The 19,967-nt window shown below is 44.8% G+C and overlaps 1 protein-coding gene and 1 pseudogene across 2 annotated transcripts in view; both read left to right on the top strand.

The window, feature by feature from the left end:
• Positions 1-2,005, top strand: part of LOC308272251 — a 35,943-nt pseudogene extending 33,938 nt beyond the window's left edge. The window contains exons 3-6 of the transcript in view: positions 10-79; positions 782-905; positions 1,114-1,597; positions 1,862-2,005. The product of the transcript in view is annotated as an uncharacterized misc_RNA (transcript). The remainder of the gene's footprint in view (positions 1-9; positions 80-781; positions 906-1,113; positions 1,598-1,861) is intronic.
• A 1,063-nt stretch (positions 2,006-3,068) lies between these two features.
• Positions 3,069-14,683, top strand: RFK (riboflavin kinase; the record flags this gene model as incomplete). The annotated part of the gene is made up of 4 exons (XM_080709124.1): positions 3,069-3,192; positions 4,443-4,594; positions 12,460-12,562; positions 14,553-14,683. Exons 1-4 carry the CDS (start codon positions 3,111-3,113, stop codon positions 14,681-14,683), a joined length of 468 nt encoding a protein of 155 aa, XP_080565250.1. The 5' UTR covers positions 3,069-3,110.
• Between the last annotated feature and the right edge of the window lie 5,284 nt (positions 14,684-19,967).

Genomic DNA, 19,967 nt, shown 5'->3' with positions numbered 1-19,967 from the left:
CTTTGCTAGAAAAACAAAGCAGTTTTGTCAACAAATCCCCCTTCATACCAATATAAAGAGGACACAATGTTAACCTCAGGTAAGCATAATCAGGTAACTATTAATTGGAGAACTATTTGCAATTCAGTCTTATTTATGTAAAAGGTAGAAAAGAAGTGCAAAGTGTGAAAATTTCATAGAAATTTATAGAAAAAAGAACAATTGAAACTTTTCTCCTGGAGAGAATGTATCATGTGTATCTTGTGAGCCGCCCTTGAGCTCCTTTTGTAGTTTCTGGTCCCAAAGGTCAGAACGCCTTTATTTGCAAGCAATTGAGCCTTTTATCAAGCTTATTAAATTCTGGGTTTTTTTTTTTGCGATATTGGGGACTAAATCCAGGGGCATTCTATGTCTGAGTTATACCTCCAGCCCTATTTTTTAGTCTTTATGTTGAAGCAGGGTCTCACTAAGTTGTGGACAGCATCATGAAGCAGCTGAGGCTGGCCATGAAGCCACTATCCTCCTGTCTTAGCCTCCCAAGTATTGAGATGACTACATCCTGCTTCAAGCTTATTAAATCTCTAAGGAGACATCCAGATGAGGGAAGGAGGGTGGGTAGGCATCTTTCCCCAAAAGACACAGTGTGGTGGTGACCTCCCAGTGGCCACTGGGGCATCAGCTAAGACCAGGACCTCTTCCCTGGAGGTTACCTCCTGACCTTGGCCAGAGGTCTGGGAAGAGAATGGCCGCTTCCGGTGGGGTGATCTCTGAGCTAAAATTCAGCTTGTACACAAGTTTTAAGAGCCAATGGAGGGACATGGCCAGGTGCTGCAAGCTGGTGCCACACAGTCCAATGATGTTATCTGGGATACACTAGGAAACAAGCAATTTTGTTCCTTCAAAATACAAGACTCAGGGGTTTTTGTGTGTGTGTGTGTATGTGTGGTCCTGGGGAGGCGCCTCTACCTCCAGGTTATGCGCCTGACCTATTTCATGTTTTATTTTGAAACAGAGTCTCACTAAGTGGCTGAGAGCCTCACTAAGTAGCTGAGACTGGCTTCGAACCTGTGTGATCCTCCTGCCTCAGCCTCCCAAGTACTGGGATTACAAATGTGCGCCACCACGCCCGGCTAGGACTCAGGGTTTTAGCAGAAATGAATACAGCCTGACTGGATTATGCAACCGTTTATCCTGTCCCCTGGCAAATAGTATACCACTATCAAAGAAGAGAAAGGACAGTACTACTTGTAATGTGAAGGTTATAGAACGAGCACCTTTTCCAAGGCGTCTCTGGGAGTGAGTCCAGCTTAATAAAAACTATGAGAAAGCACTGGAACAAATAGATGAAATCTGATTTACTGGCTTCATTTCATTCGACAAGCAAAGATTCACCAAGATAACCAGTACCTAATTCTCATTAGAAAACTTACACTAAAGCAACAGAGGAAACTTGCTCCTTTGAGTAAGAAGGTGGAGCGTAGGAGAAAAGGAGAGAGGAAAAAGCAATAATATAGCTGCTCAGCTGGACAATACCATTGAGAAGGACCCATTCATGCCTTTGACAAAGCTCGGAACAGGAGGCAGAGAGGGAGTCAGGAAAAAGATGATGCCCGGCGTGGTGACGCACGCTTGTAATCCTAGCACTTAGGAGGCAGAAGACAGGAGGACCGTGCAGGTTCAAAGCCAGCCTCACTTACTTAGTGAGGCTCTCAGCAACTTAGTGAGGCCCTGTTTCCAAATAAAGTATAAAATAGGTCTGGGATTATAGCTCGGAGGTAGAAAAGCCCCTGGATTCCACCCTCAGTACCACCAAAAAAAAAAAAAAAAAAAAAAAAAAGATGAAGAGGAGGAGAAAGATTTAGGAAAAAGAGAAATTGTGGAGGATGAAGTGGATGAGCGCGACCTCAGTGATTTTGGGGATATGGATGACCTAGACACCAGGGGTGATGAAGAGCGGGATGATAGGTCCTCCAATGAAGAGGAAGAACAGGAGACAAAGCCTGTGGCCAAGGCCAGAATCACGTGATTTCCCTCCAGACATCTGTAGCTGGGACTGAACACTGAACATCTCTTGTCTAAGTAAAAAAAATAAAATAAAATAAAGAGCCAATGGAGCCCGGCGCGGTGGCGCACGCTTGGGAGGCTGAGAGAGGAGGATGGCAGGTTCGTGGCCAGCCAGCCGGCCTCAGCAACTTAATGGGGTCCACGGCAACTTAGTGAGACCCTGTTTCAAAATAAAAAGAATAGGCCGGGCGTGGTGGCGCACGCTTGTAATCCCCGCGCTTAGGAGGCAGAAACAGGAGGATCGCAGGTTCGAAGCCAGCCGCAAGTGCTGGCTGAGGAGACCCTGTTTCCAAATAAAAAAAGTATAAAAAAAAAATAGGTCTGGGAGTGTAGCCCGGAGGTAGAAAGGCTTCCAGGAACCCCAGTACCATCACCAAAAAAATAAAAATAAATAAAAATAAATAAAATAAAATAAAATAGGGCTGTGGCTGTAGCTCAGAGGTAGAATGCCCGTGGGTTCCATCCCCGGTACCACAAAAATAAAGAGCCAATGGCACCAATGACGACCTACGCGCTGCCTAGCGTTGCCAAGGAGCTAAAGAACGCTCTGCTTTAGCGTCTGGATGGTTAAGGAAAGGGAGGAAGGGGGGGGGGGACGCCGGAGATGGTTAGGCAGCTTTGGCTGACTGGAGGCTAAGAAACCAGGAGGACCTGGTTCTCCCGGCCCCGGCTGGGGGCGTGGCCGCCGGGGGCGGGGCCAGGGGCGGGGCGGGGCCAGGCGGGCCGGGACTACGGAAGCCGCGCAGGCGCGGGCGTCGGCCGCGGAAGTGCGCGCACCGGGGCTGGCGAGGCCGGCCGCGCCCGCCCTCTGTGGGCCGCCCCGCCGCGCTCCCCGCCCTTTGGCGCCGCTACTTGTGCGGTGGCCGCAGCTCCCGGGGCGGAGCGCGCCTGCCGAGCCGCCGGGCGGCGTTCGTTGGGTCCGCGGCGCGAGCGTCCCGCGGCGAGTCGTGGTCCCGGCGCGCGGCCGGGCGCAGAGCCTCCCGCGTCCCCGGCTGGCCCGGGCTCCGCCACTGCCCACGGCGGCCCCGCCGACCGGGCCGCAGCCCGAGCCCCGGGCGGGCGCCGTCATGCGGAGCCTGCCGTACTTCTGCCGGGGCCAGGTGGTGCGGGGCTTCGGCCGCGGCTCCAAGCAGCTGGGCATCCCCACAGGTGAGCGCGGGCGCGGGCGGCGCCGGCACGGGGACTTCGTTCCCTCTCGGGCCGAGGACTTCGGTCGGGGCGCGGGCTCCTCCCGCCCTTGGCCGAGGCCGCCGGGACCTGCGGTGCGGGGCCGGGAAGCACAGGAACCCCCGCCTTTCCGCTTCCCTGCGGCAGGGCCGCCGGCCTAGCGCGGCGCTTGCTTTGCCCATTAGAAACTATGGGACCGATGGGCCGAGCTCTCCAGCCAGCCGTGGAGTTCTTCTCTTAACGTGTGTTGTCTTACGGTGTCCAGGTGATAGCACAGGTGGTTGGAAGAGAGCCAGCTTTTGTGTTTGGTCTGTGTACGTCAGCTTTTAGTAGTCGAGACTTGACTGTTCATCTTTAGAAAGACCTACCAGGACTCACTCCACCCTCTGCACCCCGATGTGTTCCATCAGTGTAAGAGCTAGGGTTTAGATTTGTATATTTTGAAAATAATCTTATTATTATTTTTTATTTTTGGTGGTACTGGGGTTCCTGGCAGCCCTTCTCCCTCCGGGCTACACTCCCAGACCTATTTTATACTTTTTATTTGGAAACAGGGTCTCTTAAGCCAGCAAGGCTGGCTTCAAACCTGCGCGATCCTCCTGTCTCCTCCGCCTCCCAAGCGCAGGGATTAGAAGTGTGCGCCACCACGCCCGGCGAAAATCTTTTCGACCTGATTCAAAACCTACTTAAGAAAAAGCCATAAAATAGGGTAGTGTTTGTGGCCAAGAGGTAAAACGTGGTTCAATATCCAGTACTTCTCCTAAAAAGTGTTTTTTTTTTTTTTTTTTTTTAATCGGGGGAAGTGTTTTTTAAACGTTAAGGGGTTGGGGGCTCACTGTGTTGCCCAAAGCTGGCCCTAATGCCTGGGTTTAAGCTATCAGTTTTACTTCCTCAGACTTTAGAAGTAGCTAGGAGCTTCATTCTGTTTTTGTACCTTTTTTTTTCTTCTATCCAGAGAGTGTGGGTTTTTTTTTTTGTTGTTGTTTTTTTGTTTTTGTTTTTTGTTTTGAGAGAGATTTATATACTTTGCCTTATACCTTATTCCTGGCCTTTCCACATGAAGTAAAAAAAAATTCAAGCCAGAGTATGGGAAGATAGGATTGAGAGCCATTAGTCCGAAGCCTAAGAATTTTATGAGTGTGATGATTTAGACCAGCCCTACATATGACTTTGACAAATATTTAACATAACATGAAATTTCTAACACCAGGAATATTTCCTTCTGTTTTTAGCTAATTTTCCTGAAGAAGTAGTGGATAATCTTCCAGCTGATGTATCCACTGGCATTTATTATGGTTGGGCTAGTGTTGGAAGTGGAGATGTCCATAAGATGGTTGTGAGCATAGGATGGAACCCATATTACAAGAACTTGAAAAAATCTATGGTAAGAAATGCATTTTGCTCTGAAAATGAAGTGGGATGATGATTTAGAGTAGAATGCAGTATTAGTTGAGTATAGAACTCAGTAGTAGTAACACAGCACAGTTCAAATATTTTTGGCAGTGTACTTAAAGGATTTAGTCTTTTATTTATTTATATTTTATTTTATTGTATTTTGTTTTGGTGGTACTGGGGTTCCTGGAGGCCCTTCTACCTCCGGGTTACACTCCCAGACATATATATATATATTTGGAAAAAGGGTCTCTTAAGCCAGTGAGGCTGGCTTCAAACCAGCCTGATCCTCCAATCATCTGTCTCCGCCTCCCAAGCCGGGTGGGGGGGATTACAAGGGTCCGCCACCACACCTGGCTGCTTAAAGGATTTAAAAGTGAAGTACTGCTGGGCGTGGTGGCACAGGCTTGTAATCCCAGCATTTGGGAGGTTGAGACCAGAGGATCACAGTTTGCCATAAGGCCCTTCACTACTTAGTGAGACCTTGTTTCAAAATAAAGAATAAAGCCGGGTGTGGTGGCGCAAGCTTTTAATCCCCATGCTTGGGAGGTGGAGACAGGAGGATCCATCTTGCAGGTTCGAAGCCAGCCACGCTGGCTTAAGAGACCCTGTTTCCAAATAAAAAGTACAAAAAATAGGTCTGGGAGTGTAGCCCGGAGGTAGAAGGGATTCCAGGAACCCCCGTGCCACAAAAATACATAAATAAATAAATAAATAAATAAATAAATAAATAAGACTAAAAAAACAGGGCAGGGGATGTAGCTCGGAGGTCGAATGTCCCTGGGTTCCATCCCCAGACCCACAAAATAAATACATAAATAAATGTGAACTACTTATACTTAGTTACTATTTGGGATATCTTTTTCCATTCTTTTATTTTTTGTTTGTGCCTTTGGATCTGAAATGAATCTATTATAGATAGTATATAATTGGGTCATGTTTTTAATCCATTCTACCAATCTCTGCCTTTTGATTGGGAATTTCCACTATTTTGCTTTATATTTTCTATGTAACTTTTTTTTCATTTAGTTGATTTTCTTATAGTGATCCTTGTTAAAATTTTTTTTGTGGTACTGGGGATTGAGCCCAGGGGCATTCTGCCTCTAAGCTACATCCTCAGACCTCCCCCCACCCCCTTATTTTTTAAACAGGGTCTCACTATGGTGGCTGAATCTGGCCTCAAGTCTCAATCCTCCTGTCTCTGCCTCCCAAAATCTGGTATTACAGGCATGTGCTACTACACCCAACCTAGTGAACACTTTCTCTTCTCATTTTCTTTTTAAGTCATGTAGAGAATAAAAAGTGGAATTATAAACCAACATTATGATACTACTTTGTTTTTTGGTACTGGGGATGGAACTCCTCAGGTATTCTATCTCTGATTTATACTCCTAGTCCTATCTTTATTTATATTTTGAAACAGGGTCTCACTAGGTTAATGGGAGTCTCACTACTTGCTGAGAAACCTACAATCCTCTTGTCTCAGCCTCTCAAGTAATAGGATTAAAGGGACAGGCCACCACACCTAGCTGTAATACTGCTTATTTGTATCTATGTGGTACTGAGAATTGAACCAAGGGGCACTCTACCTCTGAGCTATATCCTCAGATGGATTTTATTCTTTATTTTGAAAGAGGGTCTCACTAAGTTGCTGAGGCTTGTCTTAAACCTCCAATCCTCCTATCTCCGCCTCCCAAGTAGTGGGATTATAGGTGTAACCACCATGCCTGGCAAAATACTACTTTTATTTGTTTTGTGGTGCTAGGATGGAACCCAGTGGCATTCTACTTCTAAGCTATACCCCCCAGCCCTATTTTATTATTTTAGTTTGGAACAGGGCCTCACAAAGTTGTGGCGGGCCTCACTAAGTTGCTGAAGCTGGCCTGGAACCTGGGATCTTCCAATCCCAGCCTCCCAAGTATTGGGATTACAAGGATATGCTACCACACCCAGCCTGTAATACTACCTTTATTATTGCTAGATATAAAACTGAGGTATTTAAAAGCATGTTTCATAAAATTGAGCTTGCCATAGTTAATGTAGTGCATTCAGAGTTTAATTACTTGATTGCCCTGTTAAGTTAGAACTGCTTCGTACAGGGATGGTAGAACCTGATGCACATGTGTGCGTCCTGGCTGGCCTGCCTTCCCATCCCACCCTCGGTCTTTACAGTGCTGGGGATCGAACCCAGGGCTTCATACCCGTCTGTGCATGCTAGGCAAGTGCTGTCCTACAGCTACACCCCCAGTCCCTCCTTGTGTGTGTGTGTGTGGGGGGGTGTGATTGGGGATTGAACTCAGACATTCTACCTCCAAGCTACACTTTCAGTCCAATTTTATTTCTTATTTGGAAACAAGGTTTCACTAGACTACTGAGGGCCTTGTCAAATTGCCCAGGCTGGCTTTGAACCTGCGATTCTCCTGTCTCAGCCTTCCAAGTACTGAGATTACAGGCATGGGCCACCACACCTGGTGAGCCCCTGTCTACTTTTATTTTATTTTTTATTTTTTTGGGTGGTACTAGAAGGAATTGGTAATACAGAGTTCCCACAAAGAAAAGGAATGAGTTCAAGACTATAGGAAGGATTGCTTTTCTACCTCTGGGCTATTCTCTCAGACCTATTTTAAACTTTATTTGGAAACAGGTCTAAGTTGCTGAGGGCCTAAGTAGCTGAGGCTGGCTTCGAACCTGTGCGATCCTCCTGTCTCAGCCTCCCAAGCGCGGGGATTACAAGCGTGCGCCACCACGCCCGGCTTCCCTGTCTACTTTAAAAAATCACCTTGAGGGTATACTTTTTTCTGCCTTACTATTTTCATTTGATTTACTTAACCTGCATGTTTTATTTGTTAATTTTGGCTGAATCTTTTGTTAACTGTGTGGCAAAAGCAGATTTACAGTGATCTAAATTTTAACTTCTTTGAGAAATTAAAGACAAATATGTCACAGTTGGGAAAGCCATAGAACTAAGTGCTGGTATAAGCAATAGTAATAACCAAGAACTACTTAATATTTTGTGTCTGGGTATTTATTCACTTCTGAATATTAATGATCTTGAAAATTATATTAGAAAAAGAAAAGGAATTGATAACAATACAAAATCCTCTTCTGTAGAATGAGGAAGGAAAAGAAAGTGTGGGGGGTCCCAGTACCAATTCTCCTGAGCCGTTTAAGGAATGCCTTGGAAGTCCTTTGAAAATTTCAGAGAAACTAAATTTTTACTGATTGTTCCCACATTTCTGGCTCTTCCCTCTTTCTCCTTTCTTCTTGCTGCTTCTCTTTTCCCTTCCTCCCCCTTCTCCTTCTCTTTCTTCCTCACCAAGTAAGTACGTCTGTGAAGTTCTTTCTTTTTATTTTTTGAATTTTTTATTGGTACATTGTAATCATACATCACATTGGAATATAAGACTTGAGGATATACAAGCACACATCATCCAGTTAGCCCTCATCCAGTCCCCATCCCATTCCCTTGATCCCATGCTTGTTTGGTGATTAACTTTGATACATATGTTTATGTACCTCCTGCTTTTTTTTTTTTTTTTTTTGGTGGTACTGGGGTTCCCGGAAGCCCTTCTACTTTCGGGCTACACTCCCAGACCTATTTTTACATTTTTTATTTGGAAACAGGGTCTCCTAAGCCAGCGCGTGGCTGGCTTCGAACCTGCGCGATCCTCCTGTCTCTGCCTCCCAAGCGCGGGGATTACAAGCGTGCGCCACCACGCCCGGCGTACCTCCTGCTTTTTAAAGAGGCTCCATCTTCCCCTATTCCATACCCTCTGATTGGTCACCTTAATTGCTTCACTATAGGGCCCTTTCTATAGCTCGACCACTTCCTGTTGCCCCTTTCCTCCTAGTTATTGATGATTAGGAGAAGCATCTGGTTTTAATTTTCTGTGATATTTCTCTGTGCATGCCACGTTGCAAATACCAATCCCACTCTTGACGGCCCCAGTTATGGCCTGGCTACACAGTGGACTGATCCAGACCTCGCTGGCTCAAGCAGCGGCCTTGCCTCATGGGAGGCCCCGGTTCTGGCCTCGCTGGCCCCGACACTGGCCTAACCCCTCAGCTGGCTCCGATCCTAGCCTCGGAGGCCCCAGCACCGGCCTTCCTCACAGCAGGCTTTGATGTTAGCCGATGGCCCCGGCATCGGCCTAACCCCTCAGCAGGCTCCAATCCAGGCCTCGGAGGCCTCAGTAGCGGCCTTGCTTCATGGAAGGCTCCGATGCTGGCCGCTGGCCCCGGCACTGGCAACCCCTTGGCAGGCTCCGATACTGATCTCCAAGACCCCAGCAACGGCCTTGCCTCGCGGCAGGCTCTGATCCCGGCCTCGCTGGCCCCAGCACCAGCCTAACCCCTCGGCAGGCTCCGATCCCGGCCTCAGAGGCCTCAATTAGCGGCCTTGCCTCACGGAAGGCTCCAATGCCGGTCAGTGGCCCCAGCACCGGCCTAACCCCTCGGCAGGCTCCGATCCCGGCCTCAGAGGCCTCGATTAGCGGCCTTGCCTCACGGAAGGCTCCGATGCCGGCTAGTGGCCCCGGCACCGTCCAAACCCCTCAGCAGGCTCTGATCCCAGTCTCGGAGGCCCCAGCACTGGCCTTGCTTCGCAGCAGGCTCTGATCCCAGCCTCGCTGGCCCTGGCACCGGCCTGACCCCTCGGTAGGCTCTGATCCCGGCAAGTTTTTTCTTGTTATAAAGCAATCCTTCCAAGCCGGGCTTGAAATCCCAGTGCTTGGGAGGCTGATACAGAAGGATTGCACAGGTTCGAAGCCAGCCTCAGCTACTTAGGTCCTCAGCAACTTAGACCTGTTTCCAAATAAAGTTTAAAATAGGTCTGAGAGAATAGCCCAGAAGTAGAAAAGCAATCCTTCCTCTAGTCTTGAACTCGTTCCTTTTTTCTTTGTGGGAACTCTGCATTACCAATTACTTCTATTTGTTGCTTTCTCTTCCTCCCTCCCTCCCTCCCTCCCTTCCTCCCCCCCCTCTCTCTTTTATATATATATATATATATATATATATATATATATATATAATTTTTTTTTGTTTTTTTGTTTTTGTTTTGTTTTTGCGGTACTGGGGCAGGAACCCAGAGGCATTCTACCTCCACCCCCGGCCCTATTTTTTAGTCCTTTTTTATGTTTGAAACAGGTCTCACTGCGTTGCTAAGGGCCTCACTAAGTAGTAGTAGTAGCTGAGGCCGGCCGCGAACAGGGATTCTCCCATCTCTACCTCTCAAATGCTGGGATTGCAAGTGTGCGCCACCATACCCGGCTTGTTGCCTTGTCTTTTAACTCACCAGTGCCTATCTATTAAATGCCAGCCTTTCCTGATAGTACTGCATTGTCACCTTTTTATAATTGAGTGATTTTACATATGTTGAAAACACAGTCATGTATACAATCTGCTTATTTATCCTTGAGCCATAACCACAGGGTCTTAATTTTTGTAGCATTATAATAGGTTTTGATATCTGGTTGTGTAAGTTCTCCAGTTTTGTTTTCTAGATTTGGGGGGGTAGTTTTCACCTTTCCATATAAATCTTAGAATAACTTTTCAGTTTTTACCATTTAAAAAGCCCTGGTAGAAGCTATGCGTGGTGGCGCACAATTGTAATTCCAGCATTCAGGAGGCTGAGACAGAAGGATCATGGTTCACAGACAGCCTCAGCTACTTTGTGAGGTCCTTTGCAACTCAGTGAGACCATGTTTCAAAGTAAAGAATGAAAACTAGGCTGTGGGTGTAGCTCGGAGGTAGAATGAACCTGAGTTCCATCCCAAGTAACACACACACACACACACACACACACACACACACCCACCCCTGGTAGGCTAGAAGTGGTGGACATGCCTGTAATTCCAGTACTTGGGAGACTAAGAAGATAACAGGTTCAAGGACAGTCTTAGCAACTTAGATTCCCAACAACTTAGCAAGACCATGTTTCAAAATAAAGTGGGGTTGGAGGTATAGCTCTGAGGTAGAATGCCCCTGGGTTCCATTCCCAGTATTAGGGGCGGGGGGGAGTCTAAAATGCTGCAGAAATCCAAGCGTGGTGGTGTTAGCTTGTAATCCCCGTACTTGGGAAGCCGAGACAGGAGGATCTGGGTTCGCAGCCAGCCTCAGCTACTTAGGCCCTCCGCAACTCAGTGAGACCCTGTTTCAAAATAAAGAGTAAAAAAATTAGACTGGGGGTGCAGCTCGAAGGTAGAATATCCCTGGGTCCAAGCCTCAGCAACACACACACACACACACACACACACACACACACACACACACACCAGGAACTAAAAGATGTCCCAGAATCTCTCTAGTTCAGATAAATCATCTAAGGAATAAACCTGAGATCAAAAGGCAGAAAAGACCAATAACAACCAAAGAGAAATAAATAAGACAGCTGAGCCAGGCTTGGTGGCACACACCTGTAATTCCAGTACATGGGAGGTTGAGACAGGAGAATCGCAGGTTCAAAACCAGCCTCAGCAACTTAGTGAGGCCCTGTTAAAAACAAAAAATTAAAAAGGACCGAGGGCATAGCTTGGAGATAGAATGTCCCTGTGTTCAATCCCAGAAAGAAAGAATGAATGAAGACAGCCAAGGCTGGATGGTGGCAGTGGAAATTGGGAGATTTCACTGTACATTTTGCTGTAAACTTTTTTAAGAAATGACGAGAGAGATTAATTGATCGATCTACCTGGAAGTATAATTTTAATTTAATTTAAAGTAGAGGCCTTGAGAAGATATATGACGTGATTTTTTTTTTTTTTTTTTTTTTTTTTTTTTTGTGGTCCTGGGGTTCCTGGAAACCCTTCTGCCTCTGGGCTACACTTCTAGACCTATTTTTACACTTTTTAAAAAAAATTTGGAAACAGGGTCTCAAGCCAGCGCAGCTGACTTCAAACCTGCGTGATCCTCCTTTCTCTGCCTCCCAAGCGCAGGGATTACAAGTGTGCGCCACCATGCCTGGCGTTATGACGTGATTTTTAAAACTAAAGTATTTATAACACATCTGCTAAGAGTACAATTAAATCATTTAGAGTAATAAAAGCAATAAAGAGCTCTTAATAATTACAAATAACCTAGTTATTTTGTTGTTGATTTTGCGGGTCTGGGGATGGAACCCAGGGGTATTTGACCTGAGCTATACCCCCTGCCCTATTTTTTATTCTTTATTTTGAAACCGGGTCTCCCTGAGTTGCAGAGGGCCTCACTAAGTAGCTGAGGCTGCCCGCGAACCGCAATCCTCTGGTCTCAGCCTCCCAAATGCTGGGATTATAAGCGTGCACCACCACGCCGGGCTTTTTATTCTTTATTTTGAAACAGGGTCTCACTGAGTTGCAAAGAGCTCACTAAGTAGCTGAGGCTGTCCTTGAACCTCCATCCTCCTGTCTCAGCCTCCCAAATGCTGGGATTACAAGCATGCACCACCATGCTCGGCTTTTTGCAGCATTTTAAACAGCAGATTTCACCAGTTAAAATCTTTCCGTTTTATTGAGGATATACTGTTTTATTTAAATCAGCCTACTAGCCAGGCGTGGTGGCGCACGCTTGTAATCCCTGTGCTTGGGAGGCAGAGACAGGAGGATCACGCAGGTTCGAAGCCAGCCGCGCGCGCTGGCTTAGGAGACCCTGTTTCCAAAATAAAAATGTAAAAATAGGTCTGGGAGTGTAGCCCGGAGGTAGAAGGGCTTCCAGGAACCCCAGTACCACCAAAAAAAAAAAAAATATATATATATATATATGTATATATATATATATATATATATATATATACACATATACATATATATCAGCCTACTATATACATGAAGATTAATTCAAGTAATTATAATCTGATCGTAATTTTCTCAACATTTTTGGCTGTAGGAAACTCACATCATGCATACTTTCAAAGAGGACTTCTATGGGGAAATCCTTAGTGTGGCCATTGTAGGCTACCTCAGACCAGAAAAGAACTTTGATTCTTTAGGTAAGTTTTTATTTTGATCTTATTAAACCTTACTGCTGCTACTAGTAACAATGATGGCAGGACATATAATATTTAAGTGTCTACTAAGTGCCAGTTTTCAGTATCTAGCATGAGTTAATTCCTTTATTTCCCCACAACGACCCAGTGAATTATTTTGCACATTTCATAGATGAGGAAATTGACAGAGGTTAAGTAGGTTACTCAAAGTCACTATCTTAGTGTGTTTTCTGTTGCTTTGACAGAGTACTAGACTGGGCAATTCATAAAGAACATGTAGGGCCAGATGTTGTGCAATACACCTGTAATTCCAGTACTTGAGAGACTCAGACAGAAGGATCAAAGGTTCAAGGCCAGTCTCAGCAACTTAGCAAGAGCCTGTTTCAAAATAAAAAATAGCAGCCAGTCATGGTGGGAGCTTGTAATCCCCACGCTTGGGAGGCGGAGACAGGAGGATCGTGCAGGTTCGAAGCCAGCCTCTCCGGCTTAAGAGACCCTGTTTCCAAATAAAAAAATATAAAAATAGGTGTCTGGGAGTGTAGCCTGGAGATAGAAGGGTTTCTAGGAACCCCAGTACCACCAAAAAAAAAATAGCCAGGTGTGGTGGTGCCTTCCCATAATCCCAGTACTTCGGAGTTTGAGACTGGAGGATTATAGGTTCAAGGACAGCCTCCCCAGCTGAGGCCCTCCACGACCTAATGAGACCTTGTTTCAGAAACAAAAAAAAATTTAAAGAAAGGGCTGGGGATGTAACTCAGGTAGAACACCCTTGAGTTCAGTACTCCCTGCCCCCTCCCCCTGATTCAGCTGTTTAATGCTTGGTTCTTGAGGGCGGGAGTGCAAAAGCATTGCACAGGCGGATGTTCTATCCACCAGGGACTTCTTGCTGCATCCACGGGGACATCCCATGGTGAGATGGGACAAGAGCCCTAGAGAGAGCTCACTTTTATAGCACAGCCACTGCCTTGATAACCCATTAATCCACTCCACCCTCATGACCCAGTCATCCCCAGAAGTCCCTCTTCCAAGTACCATCAGCATAGGACTTTGGGGAGTAAGTTCCTGACACCTCACTTCCAGGGAACACCCAGATCATGGCCCTCACAGGGAGTGATGGAGCCTGCATTCAAAGCCAGTGGGCTGCTGCCTCCCAGCAGTACGAGGGTAATGAAATCCTTGCTGTACTTTTTTTTTTTTTTTCCCCAGTACTAGGGATGGAACCCAGGGGCATCTCCCTTTGTGCTCCACCCCGGCCCTCTTTTTTATTCTTTTTTTTTTTGGTGGTACTGGGAGTGGAACCCAGGGGCTTTTCTACCTCCGGGCTATATTCCCAGACCTATTTTATATATTATTTGGAAACAGGGTCTCACTGAGTTGCTGAAAGCCTCATTAAGTAGCTGAGGCTGGCTTCGAACCTGTGTGATCCTCCTGTCTCAGCCTCCCAAGCGCAGGGATTACAAGCATGCGCCACCACGCCCGGCTTTATTCTTTATTTTCAAACTGGGTCTCACTGAGTTGTAGAGGAGGACCTCGCTCAGTAGCTGAGGCTGGCTTCGAACCTGTGCGATCCTCCTGTCTCAGCCTCCCAAATGCTGGGATTACAAGTGTGCACCACCACGCCCTGGTCTTGCTGTACTTGAATGTAAGAAATAGTAAAGCAGTGAATATTTGTTTCGGATGTTAACAGGTACAATGTAATAGTTTTAACTCTGCCATAAAGTTTCTTTTACAAATGTAAATATCAAAGAGAACAAAGAGTGAATATTTGTTCCTTCCATTTAGTATTGGCAGTCAGTGTATGTTTGAACTTGTGCCTTTCTCTAAGAATTTGCAGTTACTTAAGCCTGGAAAAGGGGATGGAATAATACTTCCTTGGCGTTGGCCTTGTGCTGGAGATGGCCAGCCCCGCGCTTCCAGGGGGGCCGAGCAAAGGAAAAGCAAGTGGTGTATTAGTGGGTTCTCATTCCGTCTATCTGGTGTCTTCTCTCTGCAGAGTCACTTATCTCGGCAATTCAAGGAGATATTGAAGAAGCTAAGAAACAACTAGACTTACCAGAACATTTGAAACTCAAAGATGACAATTTCTTCCAGGTTCCCAAAGGCAAAATAATGAATGGACACTAAAAAATCTTCTCATTTCACTGTTCATGACTCTGCAGTCTCATCTTGCTCATACTTTAAAAGTCGAGCATTTTTCTACGACCATAAATTAGTGTAGGCAGTAAAATGTAGTCAACTCTATGATGCTTCACTGTTAAACCCATTATGCTATAGTACTAAAATATGCATTTAGAAATCAAGGTTTTTTTGTAATACGTTGAATAAAATGAATCACTAGAAAGATACTGTCCTACAATGGAAATAAAATGTATGTAAGTATGGGTAAGAAAAGCAAGTCACTAATTTGAGTGAGAATTACTATTCTCATGGTGAAGTACAGCAGGTATGTACCTGTATAGCATGTGCTGCTAAACACAGAAGGCTTTTAAAAGTAATGCACTAAATGGAAGTTGGATAATTTATTATGAACCCAAGGAGGAAATTACTATTTTTGATATTTTGTGCATTAATATATTACAGTCAAATTGAAGATGCGTGCTTTTCTGTTTCGTGTGTTTCCTTTGTGAGGCCATTTCACTTCACTGTGTCTGTTTCTGTGTAAAGTTGCTTCAATTCTAAGTGGCCTAAATTCCTCCTGCCTATCTATTTTGTTTGTCTTTTAGGACAGTAAAATGAGTGTTTTTCAGTTCTGTAGGTCTGGTTTTTGTGTTGGATAATGCGTATTTCTTAAGGCATTTCTTGTTTTTAGCTGGGTATGCTGGCGCATGCCTGTAATCCCAGTACTTGGAAGGCTGAGACAAGAAGACAACACATTTGATGTTAGCTTTTGTAATTTAGCAAGACCCTGTTTTAAAAAAATGTGGAGGGCTAGAGGTGTAGATTGGAGACTGAATTCCACTAAGTTTAACTCCAATACCAAAAGATACTCTTCAACGTTTTCTTTTTTCTTTTTTTTTTTTTTTTTAACTTTGGTTCTTTTTTTTTCCCTTTAAGCAATTACCAGCATCCATTTTTGCCATTTGGGATATCCTACAACTACACTTAAGGGATTGCATGATGGTGATTAAGTGCATACCAAGCTGCATTTTTTAGAAAAAACAAACTTTAGGTTTTCTTGGGATTTAAATGAACACATGGCCATTCATTTATATGTACCAGTTTCTCTCTCTCTCTCTAGCACTGGGGATTGAACCCAGAGGCATTCTACCTCTGAGCTACGTCCCCAGCTCTATTTTTTCTTTTTATTTAGAAATAGTCTCACAAGCCGGGTGTGGTGGTGCATGCTTGTAATTCCAGCATTTGGTAGGCTAGGACAGGAGGATCCAGTTTCGAGGACAGCTTCAGCTACTTAGGTCCTTTGCAACTTAGTTAGACCCTGTTTCAAAATAAATAATAAAAAATAGGGCTGGGGGTGTAGCTTAGATGTAGGATGCCCTAGGTTCCATTCCTATTACCACAAAAAGAAAAGAAATAAGGTCTCACTCGGTTGATGAGAGTCTCACTACTTGCTGAGATTGTCCTTGAATCTGTGATCCTTCTGTCTCAACCTTCCAAGTATTGGGATTACAAAGGACGCACCACCACACCAGGCTTACCAGTTTCTTAAAAACACAAGATGCGTATTTTCCCCTAGGGAAGCTATTTATGAGCCAATTAAACTGAAATAGAAAGTATATTTAATGTGATTATATGTTTCAGCAAATCTAAACTGTTATAGTTATGTATGTACAATATAATTTAATACTAAAGATTACTTTGAGGGAAAGGTATGAATAAAGTTTTACTTAAATAATCTTTATACTTTGCATTTTTCCTGCAACTGTTATAACTTTTGACTGTTTAAATTCTTTTCTTTATATTGGCAAGAAGTTGAAGTCTTTGGATATATAGGAAATTAAGATACAGATAGCTTTGTGCTGACTTAGCACATGAATCATTATATGCTTTAGCAACAGATTTGGGGGTGGGGTGGAGGCAGGACACGAGCCACAAAATGTAATTTATGGCTTTTTAATTTCTCTATAAAATATTTAGCAAAAATACATATATTTGTAGTGTTGGACTGCCAAAGTAACCCCCAGCCCCAAAACGCAATTTTTAATGTTAGAAATCCCATACTTGGCCAGACGTGGTGGCGCACACTTGTAATCCCCACTCTTGGGAGGCTGAGACAGGAGGATCGCACAGGTTCGAAGCCAGCCTCAGCTACTTCGTGAGGTTCTCTGCAACTTAAACCCTGTTTCCAAATAAATTATAAATAGGGCTACAGGTATAGCCCAGAGGTAGAAAGCCCCTGGGTTCCATCATCTAGTACCACCAAAAGAAAAAAAAAATCCCTTACTTGAAAGAAACCTCAATTATCACTACCTTTATAAAAGAAACAAAGTTTAAAACATGGAACATGTAAAGGCATATTTGTGTTTACCTAGTCTGAATAGCTTGCTGCTAATTATGTTCTAGTTCACTATGTAGAAATTCTTTGATGTTTTATTTTTTGTTAAATGCCATTGCTTAAAAAATTCTATGATGTCTTTAGGAGTTAGTTGTGCCTACCTTCCTTAAAAAGTTTTATATTAAGTTTATATGTATCTAGTTTCATTTTGATTAATCTAAACGTTTTCAGGCCTTGAAATAAATCTTGACTAAGTGGTTTTTTTTTCTTTTGTCATTTTGAATCTTTAAGTTTCTAGTTTGTTAGTTGTTAATTTAGGCTGTATTAAAGGACCTGAATAGCTAGTATAGATAGCATCTGTAGAGAACTTGGGAAGCAGTGTTCTCAAAGCCTGACCTTTGAGAGCCTGGTGTATAGACTAGTACAGGACTGAGGTGTAATTGGAGAGCCATCGTTTTTTCCAAAAGTATATTTTCTGAAAATAAGGATTCCCCTTGTATTTTGGAGTTAAAACTGCAATGTGCCAATAATTTTAAAATAATTTGTAAGTAAATATATAAACAAATATAAATACATTTCCATATAAGCATTAATATCAAGCATGGAATATATATATGTGTGGTGGTGATGGTACTGGGGGATGAACCCAGGGACATTTTATCTCAGTTATACCCCCAGTCCTATTTTTTAAATTTATTTGTTTATTTATTTTTGCAGCACTGGGATGGGACCTAGGGGCTTTCTACCTTTGAGCTACACCCCCAGCCCTATTTTTTATTCTTTATTTTGAAACAGGGGCTTACTGAGTTGCAAAGGGCCTCACTAAGTAGTAGCTGAGGCTGTCTGCAAATTGCGATCCTCCTTTCTCAGCCTCCCGAATGCTGGGATTACAAGTGTGTGCCACCATGCCCGGCCTTATTTTTTTATTTTTTGAAACAAAAGATCTCATTAGTTGCTGAGAGTCTCACTACTTGCTGTAGCTGTACTCAAACCTGCAATCATCCTGTCTCAGCCTCCCAAGTATTAGGATTACAGGTTTGTACCACCATGCCCGGCCTTTTATGAGACCCTTTTTCAAAAGAAAATAAAATAGGGCTGGGAGTATAGCCCCAAGGCACCTGGGTATATTACTCAGCACCAAAAGAATTAACCAAGAAATTATCTCATAGTGTTGTGGGAAAATTGGGGCCTCAACATAGGACAGGACTGTGTTAGAATAAAGTGAGTGAAGCCTTATGCTTTTGTCTTCCATTGCAGGGAGTCAGTACAGCAGACTGCTTTATTCTAGAGCCAGGTACAGCAGCCTACAGAGTCAGTGGGCAGGGGGTATCCAAGAGCTGAGCAGGAGGGATTGCCTGGCGATGACACCTGGGCTCTACAGCCCCCACCTCCACCCCCACCCGTATATGTCATTCAGCAACACCTGTCCCTGTATTGGGTTGAAGGCAGTTGATGTTTTAAACTTGGGAACAGGTCCTTTGTAAATGTGAGGTTGTACTGTGTTAGGGACGGCCCACAGTCCATATGATTGGTGCCTCAGGAGCAGAGGAGACAGTGGAGAGAATGCCCTAGAAAACACAGGGGGGAAGACCTTGTGACAGAAGAGGCGGAGACTAGAGTGATGTGGCTACGTGCCAGGAACACCGCCAGGGAACACCACAACCCCTGGAGCTGGAGCGGCTGGGAGGATCATGGCTCCCCCAGCCTCTTCATTTTGGACTTCTGGCCTCTGAACTGTGAGGACTATGAGAGAATCCGTTTCTCTTTTGTGATGGCCTCAGTTTGTGGTACTCTGTTATAGCAACCCAGGAGACTAATCCAGTTACCAGGAAGCCTTATTTTAGTGTTGATTTGCTAGTGTGAGCATTCTTGTCCACTGAGCACTGCAATTTTTGCTGTAGATGGAACCATTGTCATTCTGGCACGTATATTGGTCTTGGTGTGGCTATTGCTTTATTCTCTGTGCTTTGGACAAAAACATGTTCTTATGAGAAAGCCAGCCCCCCCACCCCCCGACTGTGAGAAACTCAAGAGGTAGATGTGGCCTCCTCTTGCCAGCACTGTGGGCTTGATATGAGAAAAAAGTCAGAGCCATGGAAATATTAGTGGTTAAGAATTTAGACTTAGGGAAAATTAGAATATCCCTGCTTCCTCCCCCATCTGCTAGTGAGCTGACAATCAGCAGAGAAGGAATATGGGAAGCACTTGCAAATCAATGGTGTCGGTCCCTCCCTTTTGCAGACCAGGGGACAGGACATGGGCAGGGATCACCTCTAGACATAAACCAGGCCAGCCAGGGTACATCTACCAGCTAAGCGAGAGAAGGCCTTGAGTTGGCAAGCTCATTCTGCTTCCTGGATCCCCCTCATGCTAGGTGAGGTAAATGTCATGCCTTCCCTTCCCCTCCTTTCAAAGTTAAGTGGCCAACTATTTAAGAAGGTTGGAATGTCTTTGTTTGGGGCCCAGTGTGCAGGGGAAATTGCTGGCCTGGGCCATCAGCTGCTGATTAAAACAAGGACCTAAATGGGCCTGGTGGCACACGTTGTAATCCCAGCATTTGGGAAGCTGAGACTGGAGGATTGCAGTTCACGGACAGCCTCAGCTACTTAGTAAGGCCCTCCACAAAATAAAGAATAAAAAATAGGGCAGGGGATGTAGCTCAGAGGTCAAATGCCCCTGGGTTCCATCCCCAGTACTGGGAAAAAAAAAAAAAAGACCTGCCAATCCTACTTCTGGCCTCCAGAGTTTCCCTTTTGTCTCTGACATCAGGCTGTGGGGAGCACTCTGCTACAACAGCCTCACGATCCAAGGACATGCAAAGACAGCCCTGCAGACAGACCACTGCTGTGAGAGCCTGTGTGTGTGTCTTACTGGAGATTGAACCCAGGCACACTCTAACACTAAATTACACCTCAGCCCTTTTATTTTTTTTAATCTTGAAACAGGATCTAGGTA

This window comes from Muscardinus avellanarius (assembly GCF_963383645.1).
Source record: "Muscardinus avellanarius genome assembly, chromosome: 13".
NCBI lineage: Eukaryota > Metazoa > Chordata > Mammalia > Rodentia > Gliridae > Muscardinus > Muscardinus avellanarius.
This window is presented reverse-complemented; position numbering and strand designations above follow the sequence as displayed.